General features: G+C 44.3%; 1 protein-coding gene and 1 long non-coding RNA gene across 2 annotated transcripts in view; one reads left to right on the top strand and one right to left on the bottom strand.

The window, feature by feature from the left end:
• Positions 1–7,008, bottom strand: part of LOC139175820 (uncharacterized) — a 32,519-nt gene extending 25,511 nt beyond the window's left edge. The window contains exons 1-2 of the long non-coding RNA XR_011560581.1: positions 6,713–7,008; positions 2,843–2,956 (exon numbers count right to left, since the gene is read on the bottom strand). This is a non-coding gene — a long non-coding RNA (uncharacterized lncRNA). The remainder of the gene's footprint in view (positions 1–2,842; positions 2,957–6,712) is intronic.
• Positions 7,009–7,107: 99 nt separating this feature from the next.
• Positions 7,108–24,688, top strand: part of LOC139175816 (SUN domain-containing protein 3-like) — a 250,042-nt gene continuing 232,461 nt past the window's right edge. The window contains 2 exon segments of the mRNA XM_070767114.1: positions 7,108–7,181; positions 11,238–11,351. Coding sequence (XP_070623215.1) covers positions 11,263–11,351 — 89 coding nt within the window. The 5' untranslated portion in view covers positions 7,108–7,181; positions 11,238–11,262.

Raw genomic sequence — 24,688 nt, forward strand, 5'->3', positions numbered from 1 at the left:
GCCTTCCTCAAGCCCCCAGGAGCACTCTGCAGTCCTCCCAAACCCCCTGCACATTCCGTTTTTGCAAAAAAAAGAGGGTGAAAATGTGCCATTTTTGCAATAACAATAGCATTTTTTCCTTCCCCCAGTGACCAGGAACAGTTTGTAGACTTCCCAAACCCTCTGTGTGCCATCTTTTTTTGGAAAAAATGGGTGAATATGGATCAATTTTTGCCAAAAATTGGGCGCATAGAGGACTTGGGAGGCCTGAAGAGTGCTACTGAGGGCTGTGGGAAGGCAAAAACTTTTTTCCTTACTTACTCTTTGAAATCTTGGTGCATCTTATACGTCGGTGTGTCTTACAGTCTAAAAAAATATGGTACTATATAAGTTGACTGTGGTGAGAACCTTACAAGCAATAAAGATAGGATACATTAATTCTCACACTAGGAGAATGAATAGCAAAAGATATAGAATTGTTGCTGTAACAATTGCTGCGAGCGGCGAGCGGGCGCCTACGGGGAACGGGGTGGATCGGGCTCCCAACACGTCCCATTTTCCACAAAAAATGGAGTGCAGAGGGAATTTAGGGAACTTACAGAGTGCTCCTGAGGACTGGGGAAAGGCAAAAACATAACTGTTTTTGCAAAAAATAACCTGGCAAAAATGAGCTGTTTTTGCAGAAACGGGGACATTTTTGCAGAAACAGGGACATTTTTGCAGAAACAGGGACATTTTTGCCTTCCTCAAGCCCCTAGGAGCACTCTGCAGTCCTCCCAAACCCCCTGCACATTCCGTTTTTGCAAAAAAAAGAGGGTGAAAATGGGCTGTTTTTTCAAAAACAGGGGCATTTTTTCCTTCCCCCAGTGACCAAGAACAGTTTGTAGACTTCCCAAACCCGCTGTGTGCCATCTTTTTTTGCAAAAAAATGGGTGAATATGGATCAATTTGGTGCATCTTATACGTCAATTTCTTGGTGCATCTTATACGTCGGTGTGTCTTACAGTCTAAAAAGATACGGTACTACAGTGATCCCTCGATTTTCGCGGGGGTTACGTTCCAAGACCTCCCGCGAAAATCGATTTTCCGCGATATAGCAGCGCGGAAGTAAAAACATCGTTTTTGGCTGCCCCTGCCCCCCCCAGCACCTCCGGCGCACTCGCCGCTACCGCCCGCCCGATCCACCCCGTTCCCCGTAGGCGCCCGCTCGCCGCTCGCCCGCCGCTCGCCCGCCGCTCGCCCGCCGCTCGCCCGCTGCCCACTCCCTTCTGTCCAACCTGCCGCCGGCCTCGTCTTTCCGAGGAAGGAGAGCGCGGGGATTTCAGGAGCGCTCCGAAGGGCGGCGGGCTGTTTTTGCTCCTGGCCGAACCTGCGCTGGGCAGCCGCTTTCTCCCTCTTGCAACCAGTAGCCAGAGGGACTGCCGGCCTCTCCTCTCCGCGGCCGGCAAAAGTTTTGCGGACCTGCCGGGCACTTGGCGGCTGGCCCTCGGGTGGTCAGGCAGGGCCCTCTGGCGCCGTTGGGTCCCCTCGAAAGGCCCAAGCCAGGCCACCCTGGGGCCCGTGCCTGACCAGAGCCGGTCGCAGGTCGAAATGGACTCCCCGGTTGACCGTGGCCAGTTTGAGGCCCACGTGGGGACAGGAGCGCCCCTCCTGAGGAGAGCAGGCGGGGCTGAGGCGCCGGGTCAATGCCCGACCTGGCCGCCTCTCGGCCCTCAAGCGCTACGCCTCAGCGTTCGGCTGCTTCCTGCGCCCAGCCCTCCTCCGGCGACGCCCTCCGAGGCGGACCGGCCCTCAGCCGCGCATTCCGACCCTGAAAGGCCCCACTCTTCTTGCCTTCCAAGCGCTTCGGCCCTGGCCTGGCGGGCTCGCCTGCTTCCTGCCCAAACTCTGGTGGTAGTGGAGAAGAAGAAGGAGGAGGGTCAGGGGGAGGCTCCCTTCCAGCCAGCCGGACCCTCATGCCCAGCCTGCCGTCTGCCTTTCTCCTTCGCTCCCTCGCGCCAAACCGAATGGCCACTGCGCCGCCCTCACGACGTCCCGGAGCCCAGGCTGCTCCCGCCTTGCCCAAAGGTAGGAGTGGTCGCGACGGCTCACGCCTTCTCCTTAGAGCCCCTTGGCACCGAGGGGAAAGTAAGTCCATTGGAGCGCAGCCGCTAAACTGCACCGGCGTCTTTACATGCTTTCAATCCCCATTTTAATTACTGTATTTTCTTCTTGTTGAGAGATTTCTAGCTGTCCTGGTATAGGTTTTTTTTTAAATTATTTTCTGAGCCAGAACTGCAGAAAAAACAATTGCTGCCAGTCTGCCTTCCATTGAGGACTTTATATACTGCAAAAGAGGGCGGTCAAAATAACCGTGGTATAGAAAAAAAACCATGGAGTATTTTTTAATTAATTTTTTTAAAAAACCGTGGTATACCGTTTCGCGAAGTTTGAAGCTGCGAAAATCGAGGGATCAATGTATATAAGTTGACTGTGGTGAGAACCTTACATGCAACAAAGATAGGGTACATTAATTCTCACACTAGGAGAATGAATAGCAAAAGATATAGAATTGTTGCTGTAACATTTTTTGTAGTATACTGCACTGAAAAAAAATAACTACTTTATTCTGTTTTTCATTTCACTTCTTAATCTTTCTTGTTTTTTATTTTATCTCATAAATTTTAATAGAAATGCAATATAATTACCCTTCTGTCTTCTCAGAATCGTTATTTACTAAATTGTGATTAAAAAATGCAACTTCAATGAACTTTTTCAATGTTTCTTTATGGAGTCATATAGCATATTTGGGACAGGAGAGACTATTTCATCACATCTATTTAACAGCACATCAGTTTTAAAATAAATTGGAAATAAAGCATACCTTTCTAAAACTTGTGGGTCAGTATCTAGGCTGACATTGCTACAGCTTGCTTCATTAGAATCTTGCGAAGGTTTTTTGTTTCTATCCATAGTTTGATTTGATCAATAGTTGATTCTGAAATAATATAAACTAGGCTTTAAAAGAAAATTAAATGAATTGCAGCATTAATACACAATAAACTAGATACAACATGTTTTTTATCCATAGCTAGGATTTAAAAAATCAATCATATCTATTATATTAAAATATGTCAAATATTAGTTGCCTATTTAAATTCTGCAACACCTTCTTTTTTACAGTAGAATATATAGGTGTACAGTATAGGTAATCTGTATGGAAAATAATTTATTCTAATGTAGGATTCTTTCTGGATCTTGTACTCAGATTTCAGTTAATGCGACTATGTATTAACTGAGTATGACAAAGTCAATTGTTCTCATTTTATTCTTTTGCTTCCTCTCAAGTGACAGGAAGTCCCGTAGAACAACTTTATACATAGTTTGTTTCCTTGCAAAGTAAAAATAATGTAGGCTTAAGGGAAGTTGATGGTTACTGACAAACATACAAACTGTACATATGTGGAACAAATCACAAAATTTCTATGGCAGGCACCTTCATTAAAACACTTACACAAAATACGTATTTATAATATGTAATGTAACTAAGGATAAGGTTAGCAATATATAAGAGAGCTGGGTCAATTTTAAAATAAATATTTTATAAAATTTAAATTTCCAAGTTACTATTGACCCAATTTAGTTTTTTAATTTCTAATTCTAATTCTCAACTCCTAATGGCCATGTAGATATAGATATTCAACAGAAGATAATATTAGTAGCTTATACTGTAGTTGAACTGTGCAGTCTTTGGTGCTCTCTGAGCTTGCAAATGTTTGAGACCAGTGCTAATGGGGAGTGGTTTATTCTCATGTTAATTCTACTGGCTAGCCCATAGGTCTGCAATCTTAAACACTCAAAGAGCCATTTGGATCTGTTTCCCACAGAAAACAGCCAGAGTCACAAAACCTGAATGGGCGTAGCCAATATGCCATCACTCCCTCCCACCCACTCATATGATCTCCTAGCCACGTCTACTCAACCAGTCATTAGGGCACAGAACAAAAAATACTGGGAACCCTTTGGACATCTTTTCTCTCTCTCTATGTATTTCTGTCTCCCCACTTTCTATGTCTTTCTCTCCCTGTCTCTGTATCTATGTCTCTCTCTCCCCCGTTTCTCCTTCCCCCTCTCCATTTTCTCTTCTCTCCCCACTGTTTCTCTCTCTCCCTCCTCCTGTCTCTCTATATCTATGTCTGTCACTTTCTCTTATCTCCTCCCTCTCATTCTGCTTCTCTCTCCCTGTCTCTCTGTCTCTCTGTCTCTATCTCCTTCTCTGTCTCTCTCCCTATCTCCCCATCTGTTTTTCTTTCTCTGTCTCCATATCTCCCCCCTCTCTGTCTCTTTCTGTGTCTCTGCCTCTCTCTCTCTCCCTCTCAAACTGAAATCTGAGGCTGGCCCAACCCAGTAAGCTCTCCTTGGGACTCTTTGCTACTTGTTTTCTTTCTTCTAGACAACTTTTCAGAAACCTGGGCTAGCTGAGGAGTGAGTGGGAGCCATGGAAGATGCTCCCCAGAAGATGACCCTCTCCCTCCTTCTCTTCTCACTATCCCCTTGCCGGTTATGGTGAGGTTAAGAATGCGCTCATGAGTGGGGACACCTTCCTCAAGCAAGCATCTAGACTTGGCCAAAGTGCAGCAAAGGTGTGCGGAGTGGAAGGGCTGGAAGAAGCACCAGCAAGAGTGAGTTGCTGGAGAATTAGCCCCAGCCGCTTCTCCCTCCCCTGCTCTCACCCTTACCTTCTCAGGCCAGGCGTGACTGGGAGGGGAGGGTGAGTGGTGGGTGCACCAGACAGAGAGTCACAGCAGAGGGATGAAAAGCAGCATCCAGCTCTGGAGCTGTGGGTTTCCAACACCTGGGTAGTCCTATCAGTGTGAGAGTGGTCTTGCTGGATCCTAGATTGGGTTTTTATTTAATGTTAGCTTGTTTGGCAGGTCCTTGATTGGGATATAGTTTGCTTTTTAATTGTAGACTTAATGTTTATCTCTTTTATCTGGGTGTTGCTTACAAAGGAAGAGGTCATATTTTTGTTTTCTTTTTGGCTTTTTGAAATAATATGTAGATATTGCTTATCTCTTTGTGCTAGCTGATTTGTCAGTGGCAGGTTTTTAGGAATTCTATAGCATTTTTGGAGTTGGTTTTGTCTAGAATGCTTTCATTTTCCCAGTTAAAATTATAGTTCAGTCTGTTCTATGTGTTCTAAAATGAACATTCCCCTGAAATTATTATATCTGTTTAAAGTAGTTCTATTAAATTAGATAGAAAATTCTTTACAAATTTAGACAAAATAATAACAAGATTTATTTGGCAAAATAAAAAACCAAGAATAAAAAAATAGATTTACAAGACAATAAAAACAGAGGTAGTTTTGGATTTCTGAATTGGAAACTTTATCAAACAGCAGCAATATTAACGTGGATTAAGGACTGGATTGATTTGGATAATAGTCATGTCTTGACATTAGAAAGCCATGATTTATTAATCAGGCTGGCACTCCTTTTTGTGGAACAAAGAAAAAATTCCCAACTACTTTTGAAGGCACTTGGTTAGAGAGACCCTGATTACAACTTGGTTGGACATTAAAAAAAACACACCTTACATTAAAGTTCCAAATTGGCTCTCAACAATGGAAGCAATGATACCCGAACACATTTGATAGAAATAAAATGTTGGGATATAAGGATATTTTAGACAGAACTGGAAAACGCAAAAATAGAGAAGAATTAAGTAGTAATCAAAATAGAGATAGATTGGTGGCCATATGCCCAAATATATTCCCATTATAAGATGGGCATGAAAGACAACGGAATTGGAATTGAATTAAGTATATTAGATAAACTTCTGACAGGCTCCGAAAACAAAATCATATCCAAACTTTACATCTATCTGTTACAATATGAAAGAAACAAAGACTACCCAGGAGTAAGTAACACTGAACTCAGTAGAGCCTGTTTTTGGTTAGGCAGGCATAAGCTACCATGGTTAAGGACCTGTTTTGACATGGGGCCCGGTCAGCTTAATCAAGCGGATATTTTGGGGTCACCAGCCTAGCCCATAAGCACTGTCTCTGCCAGGCACTCACAGCAAATAGTGTGGACAGAGGCTTTAGGATGCCATTGGAAGCTTTCACCCAGCTGCAGAGGATGCTCCTCCTTGTTCAGCAGCAGATTCACCACACTGTTCATGGTGACCATGGCACATGCCGAGAACAAGAACTCATAGCAACCATCCCACCCCATTTGGCCACCTTCTCTTCCGGGCTCAAAACAGCATGTAAATGGGAAAACAATGTCTGTTTCCCAGGGTCACACGTACCCCCGACATTGCTCTGTGCCCCCCCCCCCCAGAGAAGGCACGCCCTACTATTTGAGAAGAATTGGGTTAGTTCCTCATCCTCCATATGCTAAATATTATCAGTTCAATTTTAGCTATTGCTTTGTCACCCTGATATTTCATTATTATATTTATGCATCATTTATTTTCACTTTTAATTATCTTTTAAAAACTACAATTGAACTGAAATCAGTACTTGCAAAGCTTGGAAATGAATGGACTTTCTAATTGCAAATAATATCTGGAAATCAGATAGTACTAATGTGTACATTAACACATTGTTATTATTTCACACACACAAACGCAGGTTCTCGTTCCGCGAGCCTCTCTTGCAGCAAATGCAAGGTTGAGGGCCGTCCAATGCAGTTTTGACGACCCTGAGAAAAGGTTGCGAATAAAAAGCCTGTAAAATGAGGGTTACCCTAAAGAGCCAAGAGAAGGATGACTCAACAGCCCTTGAAGCGTCTGAGGGGAAGGAAGGGCAAACACACTTCACCTCGTGGGGCTGATAAGCTCCCACCGCAGCTTCTTTGGCCAAATTGCCAGCAATCACCGGCGGCGGCCTGCCTTCCGATTGGTTGAAAGGAGGCAATTAGGCCCTCCTAATTTTTCACCCTGCGCACTCCAGGAACCGCAGAGTAACAGCCAGCGAGGAGTGGATGAGCAGCAACAGCCGGCGGAATGTTTTCAGTTGCTATGCCAGCAGGGAATATGGCAGCTCGTGGATAACCCCCGCCCCCTCACGTCACTTGCGTAAGTCGTCGTTTCGCTTCCAACTTTCAGAACGGCGGGAAAATAGTAAGCGCTAGAAACTCGGCTCCTTCTTTCCCGACCCCCAAGCGGCAGTTTGAGTGGATGTTGGTGAGCGCGTTTGCCGCCAAGGATTCTTGGTACACTTTTGCCGGTTCAGAGGATAACCGCAGTTCACAATTACAAATATGGTAGAGCGAGAAGCTCTCCCTCCCATTTTCTTATTAATTTGTCACCTGTGGGAGTACGCCCTTTTAGAGTAAGGAAAGTCACAACCTGGCCTGAAAATGCCTAAAAACGGAGAGGGGTTTAAGGGCATGGCCTTGATTTTGAAGTCAAATCATTCAGGAGAGGATTTTCTTTTACTGAAATAATATTGGTGAGAGTTGTTGGGATTAAAACAGGAGAAATTTGGATACTGTGGTTTTTTTAATGTGTAACTTTTTTCTCTCCACTGTGGTGACAAATTAATAAGGAAACGGGAGGGAGAGTTTCATCATATAAAGATTGGATAAATGTCCTCAACTGTTTGCGGTCAGCCTGTGATTTCTGCACTGCACTCTTGATACAAGTGCAGTAAAAGTGATTATTTTTACAAAAGCAGCATTTAAAAAAATAAATAAATAAAGAACACATGTTATAAGACTGTGTTGAAGAAAACTAAAAAAGAGGAATATTTTTTAGGAAATGGAAGGTTCAGGCCAGGTTTCATATAAGGGTCCAAAAAAGTGTGTGTGTGTGGGGGGGGGGGGGGTTGTCAGCATAGTTGTTAGCCTGTCCATTTTGGTGCATTCATAATTTTTAAAAAATTATTGTACTGTACTCTCAGGGGATTTTTGAGTCTTTTCAAAATTGTGCAAAGGTAATTTTAGCTGCCATGGTAACACACAGTATTAAGTATTTGATACTTTTACTGTAATTTAAAAAAATATTCCTAAGAGGAGGTGTTCTGGTGTAAATTCTACTTGTATTTGGGTAATTTCCTGCATCCATTTGTGTATGTTAATCCAGAATCTTTTTGTTTCTGGGCACAACCACCACATGTGAAAGAAGAGCCTTGATTTTTTCTGCATTGCCAACAAATTGGGTTTAAATTTGGATAAATCTTTGCCAATCGTGTTGGAGCCAAGTATCATCTGCAACGCTTTTTTTAATAATTCTCTTTGTATAGTACCAATTTAGATAATTTGATATTTCTACTCTATATCTATTCCCAATCTGCCAAGTGAATATTGTGTCCTATATTTTGCACCCATGCTATCATGGGTCCTTTAATGAAGTCTTTGTTTCTTTCATATTGTAACAGATAGATGTAAAGTTTGGATATGATTTTGTTTTCGGAGCCTGTCAGAAGTTTATCTAATATACTTAATTCAATTCCAATTCCGTTGTCTTTCATGCCCATCTTATAACGGGAATATATTTGGGCATATGGCCACCAATCTATCTCTATATTTTGATTACTACTTAATTCTTCTCTATTTTTGCGTTTTCCAGTTCTGTCTAAAATATCCTTATATCCCAACATTTTATTTCTATCAAATGTGTTCGGGTATCATTGCTTCCATTGTTGAGAGCCAATTTGGAACTTTAATGTAAGGTGTGTTTTTTTTAATGTCCAACCAAGTTGTAATCAGGGTCTCTCTAACCAAGTGCCTTCAAAAGTAGTTGGGAATTTTTTCTTTGTTCCACAAAAAGGAGTGCCAGCCTGATTAATAAATCATGGCTTTCTAATGTCAAGACATGACTATTATCCAAATCAATCCAGTCCTTAATCCACGTTAATATTGCTGCTGTTTGATAAAGTTTCCAATTCAGAAATCCAAAACTACCTCTGTTTTTATTGTCTTGTAAATCTATTTTTTTATTCTTGGTTTTTTATTTTGCCAAATAAATCTTGTTATTATTTTGTCTAAATTTGTAAAGAATTTTCTATCTAATTTAATAGAACTACTTTAAACAGATATAATAATTTCAGGGGAATGTTCATTTTAGAACACATAGAACAGACTGAACTATAATTTTAACTGGGAAAATGAAAGCATTCTAGACAAAACCAACTCCAAAAATGCTATAGAATTCCTAAAAACCTGCCACTGACAAATCAGCTAGCACAAAGAGATAAGCAATATCTACATATTATTTCAAAAAGCCAAAAAGAAAACAAAAATATGACCTCTTCCTTTGTAAGCAACACCCAGATAAAAGAGATAAACATTAAGTCTACAATTAAAAAGCAAACTATATCCCAATCAAGGACCTGCCAAACAAGCTAACATTAAATAAAAACCCAATCTAGGATCCAGCAAGACCACTCTCACACTGATAGGACTACCCAGGTGTTGGAAACCCACAGCTCCAGAGCTGGATGCTGCTTTTCATCCCTCTGCTGTGACTCTCTGTCTGGTGCACCCACCACTCACCCTCCCCTCCCAGTCACGCCTGGCCTGAGAAGGTAAGGGTGAGAGCAGGGGAGGGAGAAGCGGCTGGGGCTAATTCTCCAGCAACTCACTCTTGCTGGTGCTTCTTCCAGCCCTTCCACTCCGCACACCTTTGCTGCACTTTGGCCAAGTCTAGATGCTTGCTTGAGGAAGGTGTCCCCACTCATGAGCGCATTCTTAACCTCACCATAACCGGCAAGGGGATAGTGAGAAGAGAAGGAGGGAGAGGGTCATCTTCTGGGGAGCATCTTCCATGGCTCCCACTCACTCCTCAGCTAGCCCAGGTTTCTGAAAAGTTGTCTAGAAGAAAGAAAACAAGTAGCAAAGAGTCCCAAGGAGAGCTTACTGGGTTGGGCCAGCCTCAGATTTCAGTTTGAGAGGGAGAGAGAGAGAGGCAGAGACACAGAAAGAGACAGAGAGGGGGGAGATATGGAGACAGAGAAAGAAAAACAGATGGGGAGATAGGGAGAGAGACAGAGAAGGAGATAGAGACAGAGAGACAGAGAGACAGGGAGAGAGAAGCAGAATGAGAGGGAGGAGATAAGAGAAAGTGACAGACATAGATATAGAGAGACAGGAGGAGGGAGAGAGAGAAACAGTGGGGAGAGAAGAGAAAATGGAGAGGGGGAAGGAGAAACGGGGGAGAGAGAGACATAGATACAGAGACAGGGAGAGAAAGACATAGAAAGTGGGGAGACAGAAATACATAGAGAGAGAGAAAAGATGTCCAAAGGGTTCCCAGTATTTTTTGTTCTGTGCCCTAATGACTGGTTGAGTAGACGTGGCTAGGAGATCATATGAGTGGGTGGGAGGGAGTGATGGCATATTGGCTACGCCCATTCAGGTTTTGTGACTCTGGCTGTTTTCTGTGGGAAACAGATCCAAATGGCTCTTTGAGTGTTTAAGATTGCAGACCTATGGGCTAGCCAGTAGAATTAACATGAGAATAAACCACTCCCCATTAGCACTGGTCTCAAACATTTGCAAGCTCAGAGAGCACCAAAGACTGCACAGTTCAACTACAGTATAAGCTACTAATATTATCTTCTGTTGAATATCTATATCTACATGGCCATTAGGAGTTGAGAATTAGAATTAGAAATTAAAAAACTAAATTGGGTCAATAGTAACTTGGAAATTTAAATTTTATAAAATATTTATTTTAAAATTGACCCAGCTCTCTTATATATTGCTAACCTTATCCTTAGTTACATTACATATTATAAATACGTATTTTGTGTAAGTGTTTTAATGAAGGTGCCTGCCATAGAAATTTTGTGATTTGTTCCACATATGTACAGTTTGTATGTTTGTCAGTAACCATCAACTTCCCTTAAGCCTACATTATTTTTACTTTGCAAGGAAACAAACTATGTATAAAGTTGTTCTACGGGACTTCCTGTCACTTGAGAGGAAGCAAAAGAATAAAATGAGAACAATTGACTTTGTCATACTCAGTTAATACATAGTCGCATTAACTGAAATCTGAGTACAAGATCCAGAAAGAATCCTACATTAGAATAAATTATTTTCCATACAGATTACCTATACTGTACACCTATATATTCTACTGTAAAAAAGAAGGTGTTGCAGAATTTAAATAGGCAACTAATATTTGACATATTTTAATATAATAGATATGATTGATTTTTTAAATCCTAGCTATGGATAAAAAACATGTTGTATCTAGTTTATTGTGTATTAATGCTGCAATTCATTTAATTTTCTTTTAAAGCCTAGTTTATATTATTTCAGAATCAACTATTGATCAAATCAAACTATGGATAGAAACAAAAAACCTTCGCAAGATTCTAATGAAGCAAGCTGTAGCAATGTCAGCCTAGATACTGACCCACAAGTTTTAGAAAGGTATGCTTTATTTCCAATTTATTTTAAAACTGATGTGCTGTTAAATAGATGTGATGAAATAGTCTCTCCTGTCCCAAATATGCTATATGACTCCATAAAGAAACATTGAAAAAGTTCATTGAAGTTGCATTTTTTAATCACAATTTAGTAAATAACGATTCTGAGAAGACAGAAGGGTAATTATATTGCATTTCTATTAAAATTTATGAGATAAAATAAAAAACAAGAAAGATTAAGAAGTGAAATGAAAAACAGAATAAAGTAGTTATTTTTTTTCAGTGCAGTATACTACAAAAAATGTTACAGCAACAATTCTATATCTTTTGCTATTCATTCTCCTAGTGTGAGAATTAATGTACCCTATCTTTGTTGCATGTAAGGTTCTCACCACAGTCAACTTATATACATTGATCCCTCGATTTTCGCAGCTTCAAACTTCGCGAAACGGTATACCACGGTTTTTTAAAAAAATTAATTAAAAAATACTCCATGGTTTTTTTTCTATACCACGGTTATTTTGACCGCCCTCTTTTGCAGTATATAAAGTCCTCAATGGAAGGCAGACTGGCAGCAATTGTTTTTTCTGCAGTTCTGGCTCAGAAAATAATTTAAAAAAAAACCTATACCAGGACAGCTAGAAATCTCTCAACAAGAAGAAAATACAGTAATTAAAATGGGGATTGAAAGCATGTAAAGACGCCGGTGCAGTTTAGCGGCTGCGCTCCAATGGACTTACTTTCCCCTCGGTGCCAAGGGGCTCTAAGGAGAAGGCGTGAGCCGTCGCGACCACTCCTACCTTTGGGCAAGGCGGGAGCAGCCTGGGCTCCGGGACGTCGTGAGGGCGGCGCAGTGGCCATTCGGTTTGGCGCGAGGGAGCGAAGGAGAAAGGCAGACGGCAGGCTGGGCATGAGGGTCCGGCTGGCTGGAAGGGAGCCTCCCCCTGACCCTCCTCCTTCTTCTTCTCCACTACCACCAGAGTTTGGGCAGGAAGCAGGCGAGCCCGCCAGGCCAGGGCCGAAGCGCTTGGAAGGCAAGAAGAGTGGGGCCTTTCAGGGTCGGAATGCGTGGCTGAGGGCCGGTCCGCCTCGGAGGGCGTCGCCGGAGGAGGGCTGGGCGCAGGAAGCAGCCGAACGCTGAGGCGTAGCGCTTGAGGGCCGAGAGGCGGCCAGGTCGGGCATTGACCCGGCGCCTCAGCCCCGCCTGCTCTCCTCAGGAGGGGCGCTCCTGTCCCCACGTGGGCCTCAAACTGGCCACGGTCAACCGGGGAGTCCATTTCGACCTGCGACCGGCTCTGGTCAGGCACGGGCCCCAGGGTGGCCTGGCTTGGGCCTTTCGAGGGGACCCAACGGCGCCAGAGGGCCCTGCCTGACCACCCGAGGGCCAGCCGCCAAGTGCCCGGCAGGTCCGCAAAACTTTTGCCGGCCGCGGAGAGGAGAGGCCGGCAGTCCCTCTGGCTACTGGTTGCAAGAGGGAGAAAGCGGCTGCCCAGCGCAGGTTCGGCCAGGAGCAAAAACAGCCCGCCGCCCTTCAGAGCGCTCCTGAAATCCCCGCGCTCTCCTTCCTCGGAAAGACGAGGCCGGCGGCAGGTTGGACAGAAGGGAGTGGGCAGCGGGCGAGCGGCGGGCGAGCGGCGGGCGAGCGGCGAGCGGGCGCCTACGGGGAACGGGGTGGATCGGGCGGGCGGTAGCGGCGAGTGCGCCGGAGGTGCTGGGGGGGGCAGGGGCAGCCAAAAACGATGTTTTTACTTCCGCGCTGCTATATCGCGGAAAATCGATTTTCGCGGGAGGTCTTGGAACGTAACCCCCGCGAAAATCGAGGGATCACTGTAGTACCGTATCTTTTTAGACTGTAAGACACACCGACGTATAAGATGCACCAAGAAATTGACGTATAAGATGCACCAAATTGATCCATATTCACCCATTTTTTTGCAAAAAAAGATGGCACACAGCGGGTTTGGGAAGTCTACAAACTGTTCTTGGTCACTGGGGGAAGGAAAAAATGCCCCTGTTTTTGAAAAAACAGCCCATTTTCACCCTCTTTTTTTTGCAAAAACGGAATGTGCAGGGGGTTTGGGAGGACTGCAGAGTGCTCCTAGGGGCTTGAGGAAGGCAAAAATGTCCCTGTTTCTGCAAAAATGTCCCTGTTTCTGCAAAAACAGCTCATTTTTGCCAGGTTATTTTTTGCAAAAACAGTTATGTTTTTGCCTTTCCCCAGTCCTCAGGAGCACTCTGTAAGTTCCCTAAATTCCCTCTGCACTCCATTTTTTGTGGAAAATGGGACGTGTTGGGAGCCTGGGGAGGCCAGAAATGTCTGTATTTCCCCCCTTTTAGGGGGGGAAATGGTGTGTCTTATACCCTGAAAAATAAGGTAATGGCTTCTATTTTATATTTATTCTAACATGTTTCTGAAGATAAAAAATCTCAACTGGATATTTTTTTTCTTTTGATTCAGTCTACCAGAGATAGGTTGTATTTTTTTTTACACCGCTTCTGTGGGTATGGCTTATTTTGTGAGTGTGGCTTAGAGGCCAGGTTGGCATTGTTGTGAGTGTCCCTTGTCTACCTCAGGTTATGTCAGATTCTGAGGAGGATGAGCCAGGTCCCTCTGGATACCTTGGGCCGGGGGGGGGGGCAGATGAAGCAGAGAGCAGAAAGTGACTTGAGTGAGCCTGAGGAATCACTAGAGGGGGCTGATGTGACAGTGAGAGAGTGGTCCCAGTAGAGAGTGAGAAAACTTGAGAGTGGAAAGCAATTGGATCAACCCTTGCTATAGAAGAATGCTTTGAAGGCAAGAGACATTACAGAGTAAAAGATATTAGCTTGCAGCCTTAGCCTCTTTGAGGTGTGATGTCACTTCCAGGCAGTATAAAGGAAAAGGATTGCGGGGAATGGGGCATGTAGAATCAATGTCGTTCTATGGAAGAGACATGAAACTGGGGTGGTGGTGGTGCTTGAACAAAGTTTTAAAACCATGATTTCTGCTTCAAAAAGACAATCCTTGTTGGACGCAGTGCTAAGGAAAGCTTTGGTGAGCAGACGCATATGTTTAATGAAGCTCAGAAAATAAATAATCAAAGAACATAATTAGTGAACCAAGATTCTAATATGCTAAGATATAATTGCAACATATATCACAGTCACTCCCGGAGGAGTCGCCTCAAAAGTTGAGCAAACCTTTCTGCCTCCCCACACATCCCTCCACACACACACACACACACACACACAGGGGCCCAGCAGTCTCCTGATTCATTTGCATGGAATCAGGAGACTGCCAGTTCCATGAAAAGTTCAGCAAACGTTTCTGCACTTCCCACAACCACTACTGCCATCCACGCAAACACACACACGCACACACACATGGAATGGCAGCCTCCTGAGTCCATTGCATGGAATCAGGAGACTGATGTTTCCATGAAAATTTGAGCAAACGATTCTGCCCCCCCTCCACTGTTGCCCTCCATGCGGGCCTACAACCTTCCCACCCCCATCTCCCACACACATGCATGGCAGCCTCCTGATTCTTTTGCATGGGGGGTGGAAGCAACAGCAGCAGAGGCACCATGCTGCCGGGGACTCTTCCCTCCTCCTCCTTCTCCCGCTTGGTGCAGAACGGAGGTGATATAGTCTCAGTCTCCAGGTACCTCTCCTGCTCGCCTTTCTGCCAGACTCTCCCCCACTTGGCAGTGGGAGAAGAAACTGCCTGGTGCCCCTGCTGGCCTTTTGGCTTCAGGGTCAGGCAACATTGGGCAGCATGTGCGGCTGGAAGGGACTGAAGCGGTGGAGGTGGAGGGCAACTAGGGTTTCTACCCTCACCTCCCTTGTGGTCCCCCGCACTCCTCTTGTGCCTCCCATTTGCTCTCACAGCCCTCCCTGTCCAATTACTATTAAGCCAGTAAGGAGGGAGCAGCAAAAAGCCCTTTGTATGTCTGCTAGTGGATTTTAATAATTGCGCATGCATGTCAAGAACCTGAAAGTTCCAGGGCTGCTGTTGCGCACGCCCGGCGACTTGGCTCCATGTGCCACCTGTGGCACACATGCCAAAAGTTCATCATCATGGGCAGTGTTTCTTCTAAGGTGTGTGGCTGCACACCCAAAAATTACCCCCTGCGTACCCTTTTCCAACGCCACACAAGGAGCCGGGAGTTGGAGTTGGAGGCAGGGAGTGATGAAAGTGTGGAGGCCAGCGAAGGTTACTTTAAATGTCAGCCGTGTATCCGTGCGCGCTCCCCATCCCCCTGCCAGCCCGCCAGGGGGGCGGGGAGGCACCGGCAGTAGACATAGGTGGAATAAAAGGGAGCCGTGGCTGCCCCCGCCTCCTCACGGTGCCTCCAGCCTCCTGACGCCTGTGGCCTTTCGCTGCTGCTCCCCGCCCACCCGATCCACCCCTCTCTCCGGCTTTCTCCTCCTCCCGCATTGGGGCACAGCTCTGCCCGTAGCAGTGGCTGCAGAGACAGTGGCTTCTCCTCCTCTCATCTGGTCGCTAGCGAAGGGGTTACAAGAGGGTTTTCTCCGAGCGCTCCGGGAATGCCCACCCTGCCCCTCTCGAGTCGCAGCCCCTTCGCTGGGAGTGCTTTCGTCCCAGGCTCTCAGTAAAGGGGCTGTAGGAGAGATGGGGCAGGCATTCCTGAAGCGCTCAGAGAAAACCTTCTCACAGCCGGAGCACTTCCGGAAAGCCCGCCCGGAACATTCAAAATAAGAAAAACCTTCCCCAGCCTCCAGAGAAGAAAGGAAGAGAGAGAAAGTGAGAAAAAGAGAGAGAGAGAAAGAGGGGGAGAGGAGGGAGAAAGAGAGAGAGAGCAACAGACAGCAAGATAGAAAGAAAGAGAGGGAGAGAAAAAATGAGAAAAAGAGAGAGAGAGCAAGAGGTGGAGAGAGAAAGAGAAAGCAAGAAAGAGAGAAATAGAGAGAGAGAAGAGAGGAAAGAGAGAGCAATGATAGAAAAAAGGGAGAAAAAAAGAGAAATGAGAAAATGATTGAGGCATTTAAAGCATATGGTAAAAAGCACTCAAATAATAACAAACAACACCTGTTTTTGGAAATGGTTCAAGAGTTCACACACACACACACACATACAAGGGGGGAGGACACAGGAATGGAAAAAGAGAGAAGTGAGAGAGGGAAGGAATGAGAGAAAAAGGGAGAGACAGTAGAGGGACCCAGAAATGAGAACAGTGGTAGAAATTTGAGGAGGGATGATTGATTATTAAATATGGATTGACTATGGAATATTGATAAAAGATATATTTAGGTGTTGTTTAATATTAGGATGTATTAATTTTAAAAATTGGATTAGAATTTTAGAACTGTATAGAATTACATAGGTAAAATTAATGGAAGATACATCTGATAAATAAGGGGTTTATGATACGTACTGTATGATTTTATGAGTTTGCATTATGAATTTAAAATATACTTGGAAATGTAGAAGATTGATGAAAGTTAATAATAGTACAGTGTGTATATATATATATATATATATATTTTTTCGTAAATTTTCACGGGTATATGTATGTAGATTGTTCTGAGTTCGGGTTTTGCCCTGTGTAATATTTTGCATGTCTATGCGACGTTTCGGCGATATCACATTCACCATCATCAGGCTGAAGTTCCAATCTTTGTGTTGTTGTAAATGGAATGTTAGCAACTGTCATTTCTTCCTAGTATATAGTGTGGGGGTGGAGATTTGTTTTGAATGTAGCAAATAGATTGGGTGATTATGTTTCAGTGATCTGATTGGTTGGTGTAATCATAATTATTAGAAGGAATGACATGGAGATTTTTATGAAGTGTTTTGTTTAAGGCTGATTTCCAAATATAAAATTCTAAAATCATAATTATTAGAAGGATTGACATGCTGATTATTATGAAGTGGTTTTTTTGTTTAAGGCTGGTTTCCAAATTTCTGGTAGGCGGGACGTGTCATCTCTTTTATTTATGCAAAGGGGTCTCCTCTCAATTTCTATAGCTTCTAGAGAAATTCTTCTATATAAATTCTCTGTTTTGTGGAGTAATTTAGTTTTTTCAAAGTCAATTTCGTGCCCTGTTTTTTTAATGTGCTGGACAAGGGAGGAGGTCTTTTCTTCCTTTTTGACTGCATTCACATGTTCTGCTATGCGTTGGCTCACTCTTCTGTTAGTTTGTCCAATGTATGTGGCTGCACATGTTTTGCAAGGGATTTCATAGATTCCTTGGTATTCCAATTGGATTTTATCTTTGGGGCTCCTTAGGATATTAGATATTTTTTGGTTAGTGCAAAATGAAGTTTTGATGTTATGTTTGTGCAGAATTTTACTAATTTTATCCGTGGTGCCTTTGATGTAAGGAAGGATGGTGGTGCCATTGTCCTGTTCTTGATCTTGTTTTTTGGGGGGTGTCTCTTTTTTGATTAGGTTTGTTATTGTTTTCTCTTTGAATCCATTAGAAATTAATACATCTTTGAGTTTGTTCAATTCAGTTTTTAAGTGCTCATGGTCAGCTAAGTGTTTGGTTCTGGTGATGAGAGTTTTGGCCACTGAGGTGATTTGTGCGGGGTGGTGGTGTGAGTGTGCATTTAGATAACGGTTGGTATGGGTTTTCTTTTGGTAGATAGTATGTCCTAGGCTGCCATTGGGTTTTTTATAGACCAGTACATCTAGAAAGGGAAGTTGATCATTGATTTCTGTTTCCATGGTAAACTGTATTTTGGGGTGTAGGCTGTTGAGATGTGTGAGGAAATTGTCTAGTTTTTCTTTACCATGTGGCCAAATTACAAAGGTATCATCAACATATCTCAGCCAAAGTTTGGGTTTGTATTTGGCTTGCTCTAATGCATTATTTTCGAAATATTCCATATAAAGGTTGGCTATGACAGGTGATAGAGGTGATCCCATGGGGGCTCCCTCTATCTGTTTATATCTTTGTTCATTATAGATGAAGTATGTATTGGTCAGGCAGTGGTTGGTAAGGTCTAGGATATATTTGGGGGGTTTGTGTTTGTCCTGGATAGCTGTCAAGGCTTCTTTAATAGGTATTTGTGTGAACAGGGACACGACATCAAAACTTACAAGTAGGTCATCGGGTTGTAGGTTTTGTTTTTTAATTATTTGTATAAAGTGGAATGAATTTTGAACATATGAGGTAATAGTTTCTGTATATGGTTGAAGGTATTTGGCTAAAAATTTGGCAAGGTTTTGTAGAGGGGAGCCTATAGAACTGACTATTGGCCTGAGAGGTATTCCTTCCTTGTGTATTTTTGGAAGGCCATAGAGTTTTGGACATATGGAAGATTTTTCTCTGGGGATGATTTTTTGCTGGATTTCTTCGCTGATGGGAGAGGCCTTGATTTTAGATTTGGTGGTTTTTTCTAGGTAGGTGGTAGGATCTTTGCTTAGGAGTTTGTAGGCCGGGTTTTGTAGTAGAGTTGTCATTTTTTCTTTGTAGTCTGCTGTGTTCATCACTATAGTGGAGTTTCCTTTATCGGCTGGGAGGATTATTATTTCCTGGTTTTTCTTCAGATTGATAAGTGCATCTCTTTCTTCCTGTTGTATGTTGCTTTTAGGAGGTTTACTAGAGCAGAGAATATTAGTGACTTTAAGTCTGATTTTGTTAGCAGTATCTGGGTTGATTTTATTTAAAGTTGTTTCAATTCCACATATGATGTTTTCAGTTGGTATGCGTTTTGGAGTTATTGCAAAATTAAATCCTTTTGAAAGAATATTGGTTTCTGTAGTGGTGAGTATCCTGTCTGATATGTTATGTACTGTTTTGGTCATAAGTTGTTGTGGAGGGCTGGGTTTTTGCTGTACCTCTAGTATTTGGAGTTTCTTATTATGTGTGTCTGTCTTGTATTGGGTTTCTGTTTCTGCTCTCCAGATTGATATTTGTTTGAATTTATCCCAGAGTATAGGGTGTATTTGGTTGCTGATTTTAAGGTGAAGAGAGAGTAGACTTTTGTTGATTTCATCAAGTATGAATCTTTTTTTGTGGAGTTCATTTCTGATTAGGGCTAATTCAGTTCTTTTTAGGATCCTCTCAATGGTTGGGGTTTTTGGGTGGAATTTTAGTTGGAAGTATTTGGGAATTATTTTTTTTTTGTCCCTGCAGTTGCGTAGGAATGTGAAATCACATAAGATGGAGGCTTTTCTGACTTCAAGTTTTTCATAGGTCCTAGTCAGTAGGAAAGTGTCCTCCCCGTAGAGGTAAGATATTTGTTTTCGTAAATTTTCACGGGTATATGTATGTAGATTGTTCTGAGTTCGGGTTTTGCCCTGTGTAATATTTTGCATGTCCACCCAAAAACTCCAACCATTGAGAGGATCCTAAAAAGAACTGAATTAGCCCTAATCAGAAATGAACTCCACAAAAAAAGATTCATACTTGATGAAATCAACAAATATATATATATATATGACGGTCTTGGTATATTCGGGTTTCTTTCCGTGTAGGATTTGGAAATTTCTGGCAACGTTTCGACGAGGTCTCACTCGTCATCTTCAGGCTGGTGTTTCTGTCCTTGTTCTCAGGCGAACACTGCGAGACCTAAGCTGCCTTCCTTCTATAAATACTGGTGGCTGGGTGTGGTTTGATGGCTCAGCAATTGCCTGCTGTGTAGAAACTTCCTGGTGAGTCAGTGGGGTAACAATTGGGGTCGTTGATGTAGCTGAGGTATGCTGATTAGTTAATGGTTGTAAATTAGGCGTGATATCCTGAGTAGTTGGGACTTGCAGGCTACTTGATTGTTTTACAATGTGTGTTCTGAGTCTGGTTTCTATGGCTGGGATATGTTTGAGGGCTGGTTTCCAGATGTCTGGTAAGCGGGAGGTATCATCTCGCTTGTTCATATTTTGGGGATGTTTTTCTATCTCGATGGCTTCCATGATTATTCTTTTGCTGTAGTGTTCTGTTTTGGAGATTAATTTGGTACTGTCAAAATCAATTTCATGTCCTGTAGTTTTGAAGTGTTGGAAAAGGGAGGAAGTTTTTTCTTTTTTCTTTAATGCATTCTTATGTTCTGCAACACGTGCATTTACTCTCCTGTTAGTTTGTCCAATATATGTGGCTGGGCAGATTTTACACGGTACTTGATAAACTCCCTGGTTTTCTAGTTGGATATTGTCTTTCGGGCTTCTTAGGATGGTGGCTATTTTTTTATCTGTGCCAAAGGCTGTCCTGATGTTGTGTTTGCGGAGAATTTTACTGATTTTATCTGTGGTGCCTTTGATGTAAGGGAGGAGGGCGATGCCATTGTCCTGTTCTGTGTCTTGGTTCTTGGGGGGGTGTCTCTTTTTGGATTAAGTTGTTGATTGCCTGTCTTTGGAAGCCATTGGAAATTAATACATTTGTGAGACTGTGTAATTCAGGTTCCAGGTGGTCTTTGTCGGCTAGGCGTTTGGTTCTGGAAATGAGGGTCTTGGCTACGGAATTGATCTGTGCGGGATGGTGGTGGGATTTTGCGTTCAAGTAGCGGTTGGTGTGTGTCTTCTTCTGGTAGACGGTATGTCCTAGGGAGCCATCGGGTTTTTTGTAGATTAGGACATCCAGGAAGGGAAGTTCGTTGTTGGTTTCTGTTTCCATGGTGAATTGTATTTTGGGGTGTAGGCTGTTGAGATATGTGAGAAAGCTGTCCAGTTTTTCTTTCCCATGTGGCCAAATTACGAAGGTGTCATCTACATATCTAAGCCAGAGTTTGGGTTTATATGCAGATTTGTCCAAGGCATTGGTTTCAAAATATTCCATGTATAAGTTTGTGATGACGGGTGACAGGGGTGATCCCATGGGGGCTCCTTCTATTTGTTTGTATCTTTGTCCATTGTGGATGAAGTATGTATTCATCAGGCAATGGTTGGTCAGATCTAAGATGTGCTTCGGAGGGTTGTATTTGTTTTGGATGGCTGTCAGGGCTTCTTTGATAGGCACTTGGGTGAAGAGAGATATGACATCGAAGCTTACGGGAAGGTCACTGGGTTGTAGGTTTTGTTCCTTTATGATTTCTATGAAGTGGAATGAGTTTTGTACATGAGACATGATGGATTCTGCATAGGGCTGGAGTTGTTTGGTAAGGAATTTGGCAAGATTCTGTAGGGATGAGCCTATGGAGCTGACTATGGGTCTGAGTGGTGTTCCTTCTTTGTGTATCTTGGGGAGGCCATAGAGCTTGGGGCATCTGGATGATTTTTCTCTGGGGATGATTCTTTGCTGGATTTCTTCACTGATGGGAGACGCTTTTATTTTGGATTTGGTGGTTTTTTCCAGGTAGGTGGTAGGATCTGTGCTTAGAGGTTTGTAAGCGGGGTCTTGGAGTAGGTTGGATAGCTTGTCTTGGTAGTCAGATGTGTTCATCACCACAGTGGCATTGCCTTTGTCTGCTGGGAGGATGATTATGTTATTGACCTTCTCGTAAGCTTCGATGTCATATCTCTCTTCACCCAAGTGCCTATCAAAGAAGCCCTGACAGCCATCCAAAACAAATACAACCCTTCGAAGCACATCTTAGATCTGACCAACCATTGCCTGATGAATACATACTTCATCCACAATGGACAAAGATACAAATAGATAGAAGGAGCCCCCATGGGATCACCCCTGTCACCCGTCATCGCAAACTTATACATGGAATATTTTGAAACCAATGCCTTTGACAAATCTGAATACAAACCCAAACTCTGGCTTAGATATGTAGATGACACCTTCGTAATTTGGCCACATGGGAAAGAAAAACTGGACAGCTTTCTCACATATCTCAACAGCCTACACCCCAAAATACAATTCACCATGGAAACAGAAACCAACAACAAACTTCCCTTCCTGGATGTCCTAATCTACAAAAAACCCGATGGCTCCCTAGGACATACCGTCTACCAGAAGAAGACACACACCAACCGCTACTTGAATGCAAAATCCCACCACCACCCCGCACAGATCAATTCCGTAGCCAAGACCCTCATTTCCAGAACCAAACGCCTAGCCGACAAAGACCACCTGGAACCTGAATTACACAGTCTCACAAATGTATTAATTTCCAATGGCTTCCAAAGACAGGCAATCAACAACTTAATCCAAAAAGAGACACCCCCCAAGAACCAAGACACAGAACAGGACAATGGCACCGCCCTCCTCCCTTACATCAAAGGCACCACAGATAAAATCAGTAAAATTCTCCGCAAACACAACATCAGGACAGCCTTTGGCACAGATAAAAAAATAGCCAACATCCTAAGAAGCCCGAAAGACAATATCCAACTAGAAAACCAGGGAGTTTATCAAGTACCGTGTAAAATCTGCCCAGCCACATATATTGGACAAACTAACAGGAGAGTAAATGCACGTGTTGCAGAACATAAGAATGCATTAAAGAAAAAAGAAAAAACCTCCTCCCTTTTCCAACACTTCAAAACTACAGGACATGAAATTGATTTTGACAGTACCAAATTAATCTCCAAAACAGAACACTACAGCAAAAGAATAATCATGGAAGCCATCGAGATAGAAAAACATCCCCAAAATATGAACAAGCGAGATGATACCTCCCGCTTACCAGACATCTGGAAACCAGCCCTCAAACATATCCCAGCCATAGAAACCAGACTCAGAACACACATTGTAAAACAATCAAGTAGCCTGCAAGTCCCAACTACTCAGGATATCACGCCTAATTTACAACCATTAACTAATCAGCATACCTCAGCTACATCAACGACCCCAATTGTTACCCCCCTGACTCACCAGGAAGTTTCTACACAGCAGGCAATTGCTGAGCCATCAAACCACACCCAGCCACCAGTATTTATAGAAGGAAGGCAGCTTAGGTCTCGCAGTGTTCGCCTGAGAACAAGGACAGAAACACCAGCCTGAAGATGACGAGTGAGACCTCGTCGAAACGTCGCCAGAAATTTCCAAATCCTACACGGAAGAAACCTGAATATACCAAGACCGTCATACCTGTACCCATGAAAATCTGCGAAAACAAATATATATATATATTCACTTAATTCACTATTTTGTTGTGCCTTCAACTGCTTGCAATCAATCATAGGTGTAGTAATACATTTCTAGTATATCAAATCATTTATAATTTATCTCAAAAATTTTTAATAATTATAAAAATGTACAGTGATCCCCCGTTTATTGCGTCCCCAACCATTGCAAACAGGGTACTTCGCTATTTTTCAACCCGGAAGTAAACAACACCATCTACGCATGCGTGCCATTTTCTTTCTATGGCCACGCATGCGTAGATGGTGGAGTTTGCCGGGCAGATCAGCTGCTGGGCGGCTTCCCTGGGTCTTCCCCCTCTTGCCGGGGTTTCCCCTTTGCGTGGGCGGCGGGGAAACCTCAGCGCCGCTTCCCAGCTGAGTGGCGCGAGCAACGGCGTGGGCGGGCGAAGGGCGGGCGGTGGGCGCTCGGACAAGCGGCGGCCGCACCAGCAGCAGCGAGGAGCCAAACATCCGTGTTTCCCCTTTCTGTGGGCAGCGGGTTTCTTCGGCTCCTCGCTGGTCCCCAATTCCGCCAACATCAGGCTCTCCACACGCCCTTTCGCCGTAACACGAGAGCCTTCCGAAAACTCTTTCCGAGCGCCTCAGAGCAGCACCCCCACCCCTCTTTGATTCCCTCAACCCGCCCGGCCCCTCGCTCCCCTTTTCCACACGCGCCACCCAAGAAACGGTTCATCCCGTCTGGGCTTCCCCCCCTCCTCTTGCTCGCTCGCGCTCTCGTTTCCTCTTCCCGCCGCCGCATTCGGAGCCCGAGAGGGGGAAAGAGAAGAATGGAGAGAGCCGCGCGCCGGAGACTGCCCCCGCTCCCGCCTCAACAGCAGCCACGGGAGGGGAGTTGCTGCAGCTGCCCCCAGACTTTCCACCAAGCCCAATACCGCCAGCCCACATGCCCGCCTCTCCCCGCGGCTGAGGAGGAGCGAGAGGAGCAGCAAAGTCCCACGCAAGTGCATCTTCTCCAGGCGGGGGCAAGAGCGGCGGGGCGAGTCCGCAGGAAAAAAGCCGCGGGCGACCGAGCGGATCCTGCCGTTTGGGGCACTCGGCGGGCAGGGGCATGAAGGATCTCTCCGCCGGCCTCGGGAGCGCGTGGGAGGGTGGCGAGCCTAGGAAGACGAGGCGACGCCGGCCGCTGTCGAGGTAGAGGAGGAAGCGGATTGGCGCTCCGTCCCGCCAGGGTTCCTCTCCATGAGGGCGTCCGCCGAGCTGCCCGAGCTGCCCGTCTTCAATTCACCATCTCACCCGGGCTCCCGATCCTGCTGGGCGGCGGGGAGACTCGGCGGGGAGCGCGCGCGTCCGGGACCTAGAGCGCCCTTGTGGCCGCCCATTCATGCCGCTCCGTCGCTCGCCATGCTGGCTTCCCCTCAGGAGA

The sequence above is a fragment of the Erythrolamprus reginae genome, chromosome Z (assembly GCF_031021105.1).
Source record: "Erythrolamprus reginae isolate rEryReg1 chromosome Z, rEryReg1.hap1, whole genome shotgun sequence".
Classification (NCBI taxonomy): domain Eukaryota; kingdom Metazoa; phylum Chordata; class Lepidosauria; order Squamata; family Dipsadidae; genus Erythrolamprus; species Erythrolamprus reginae.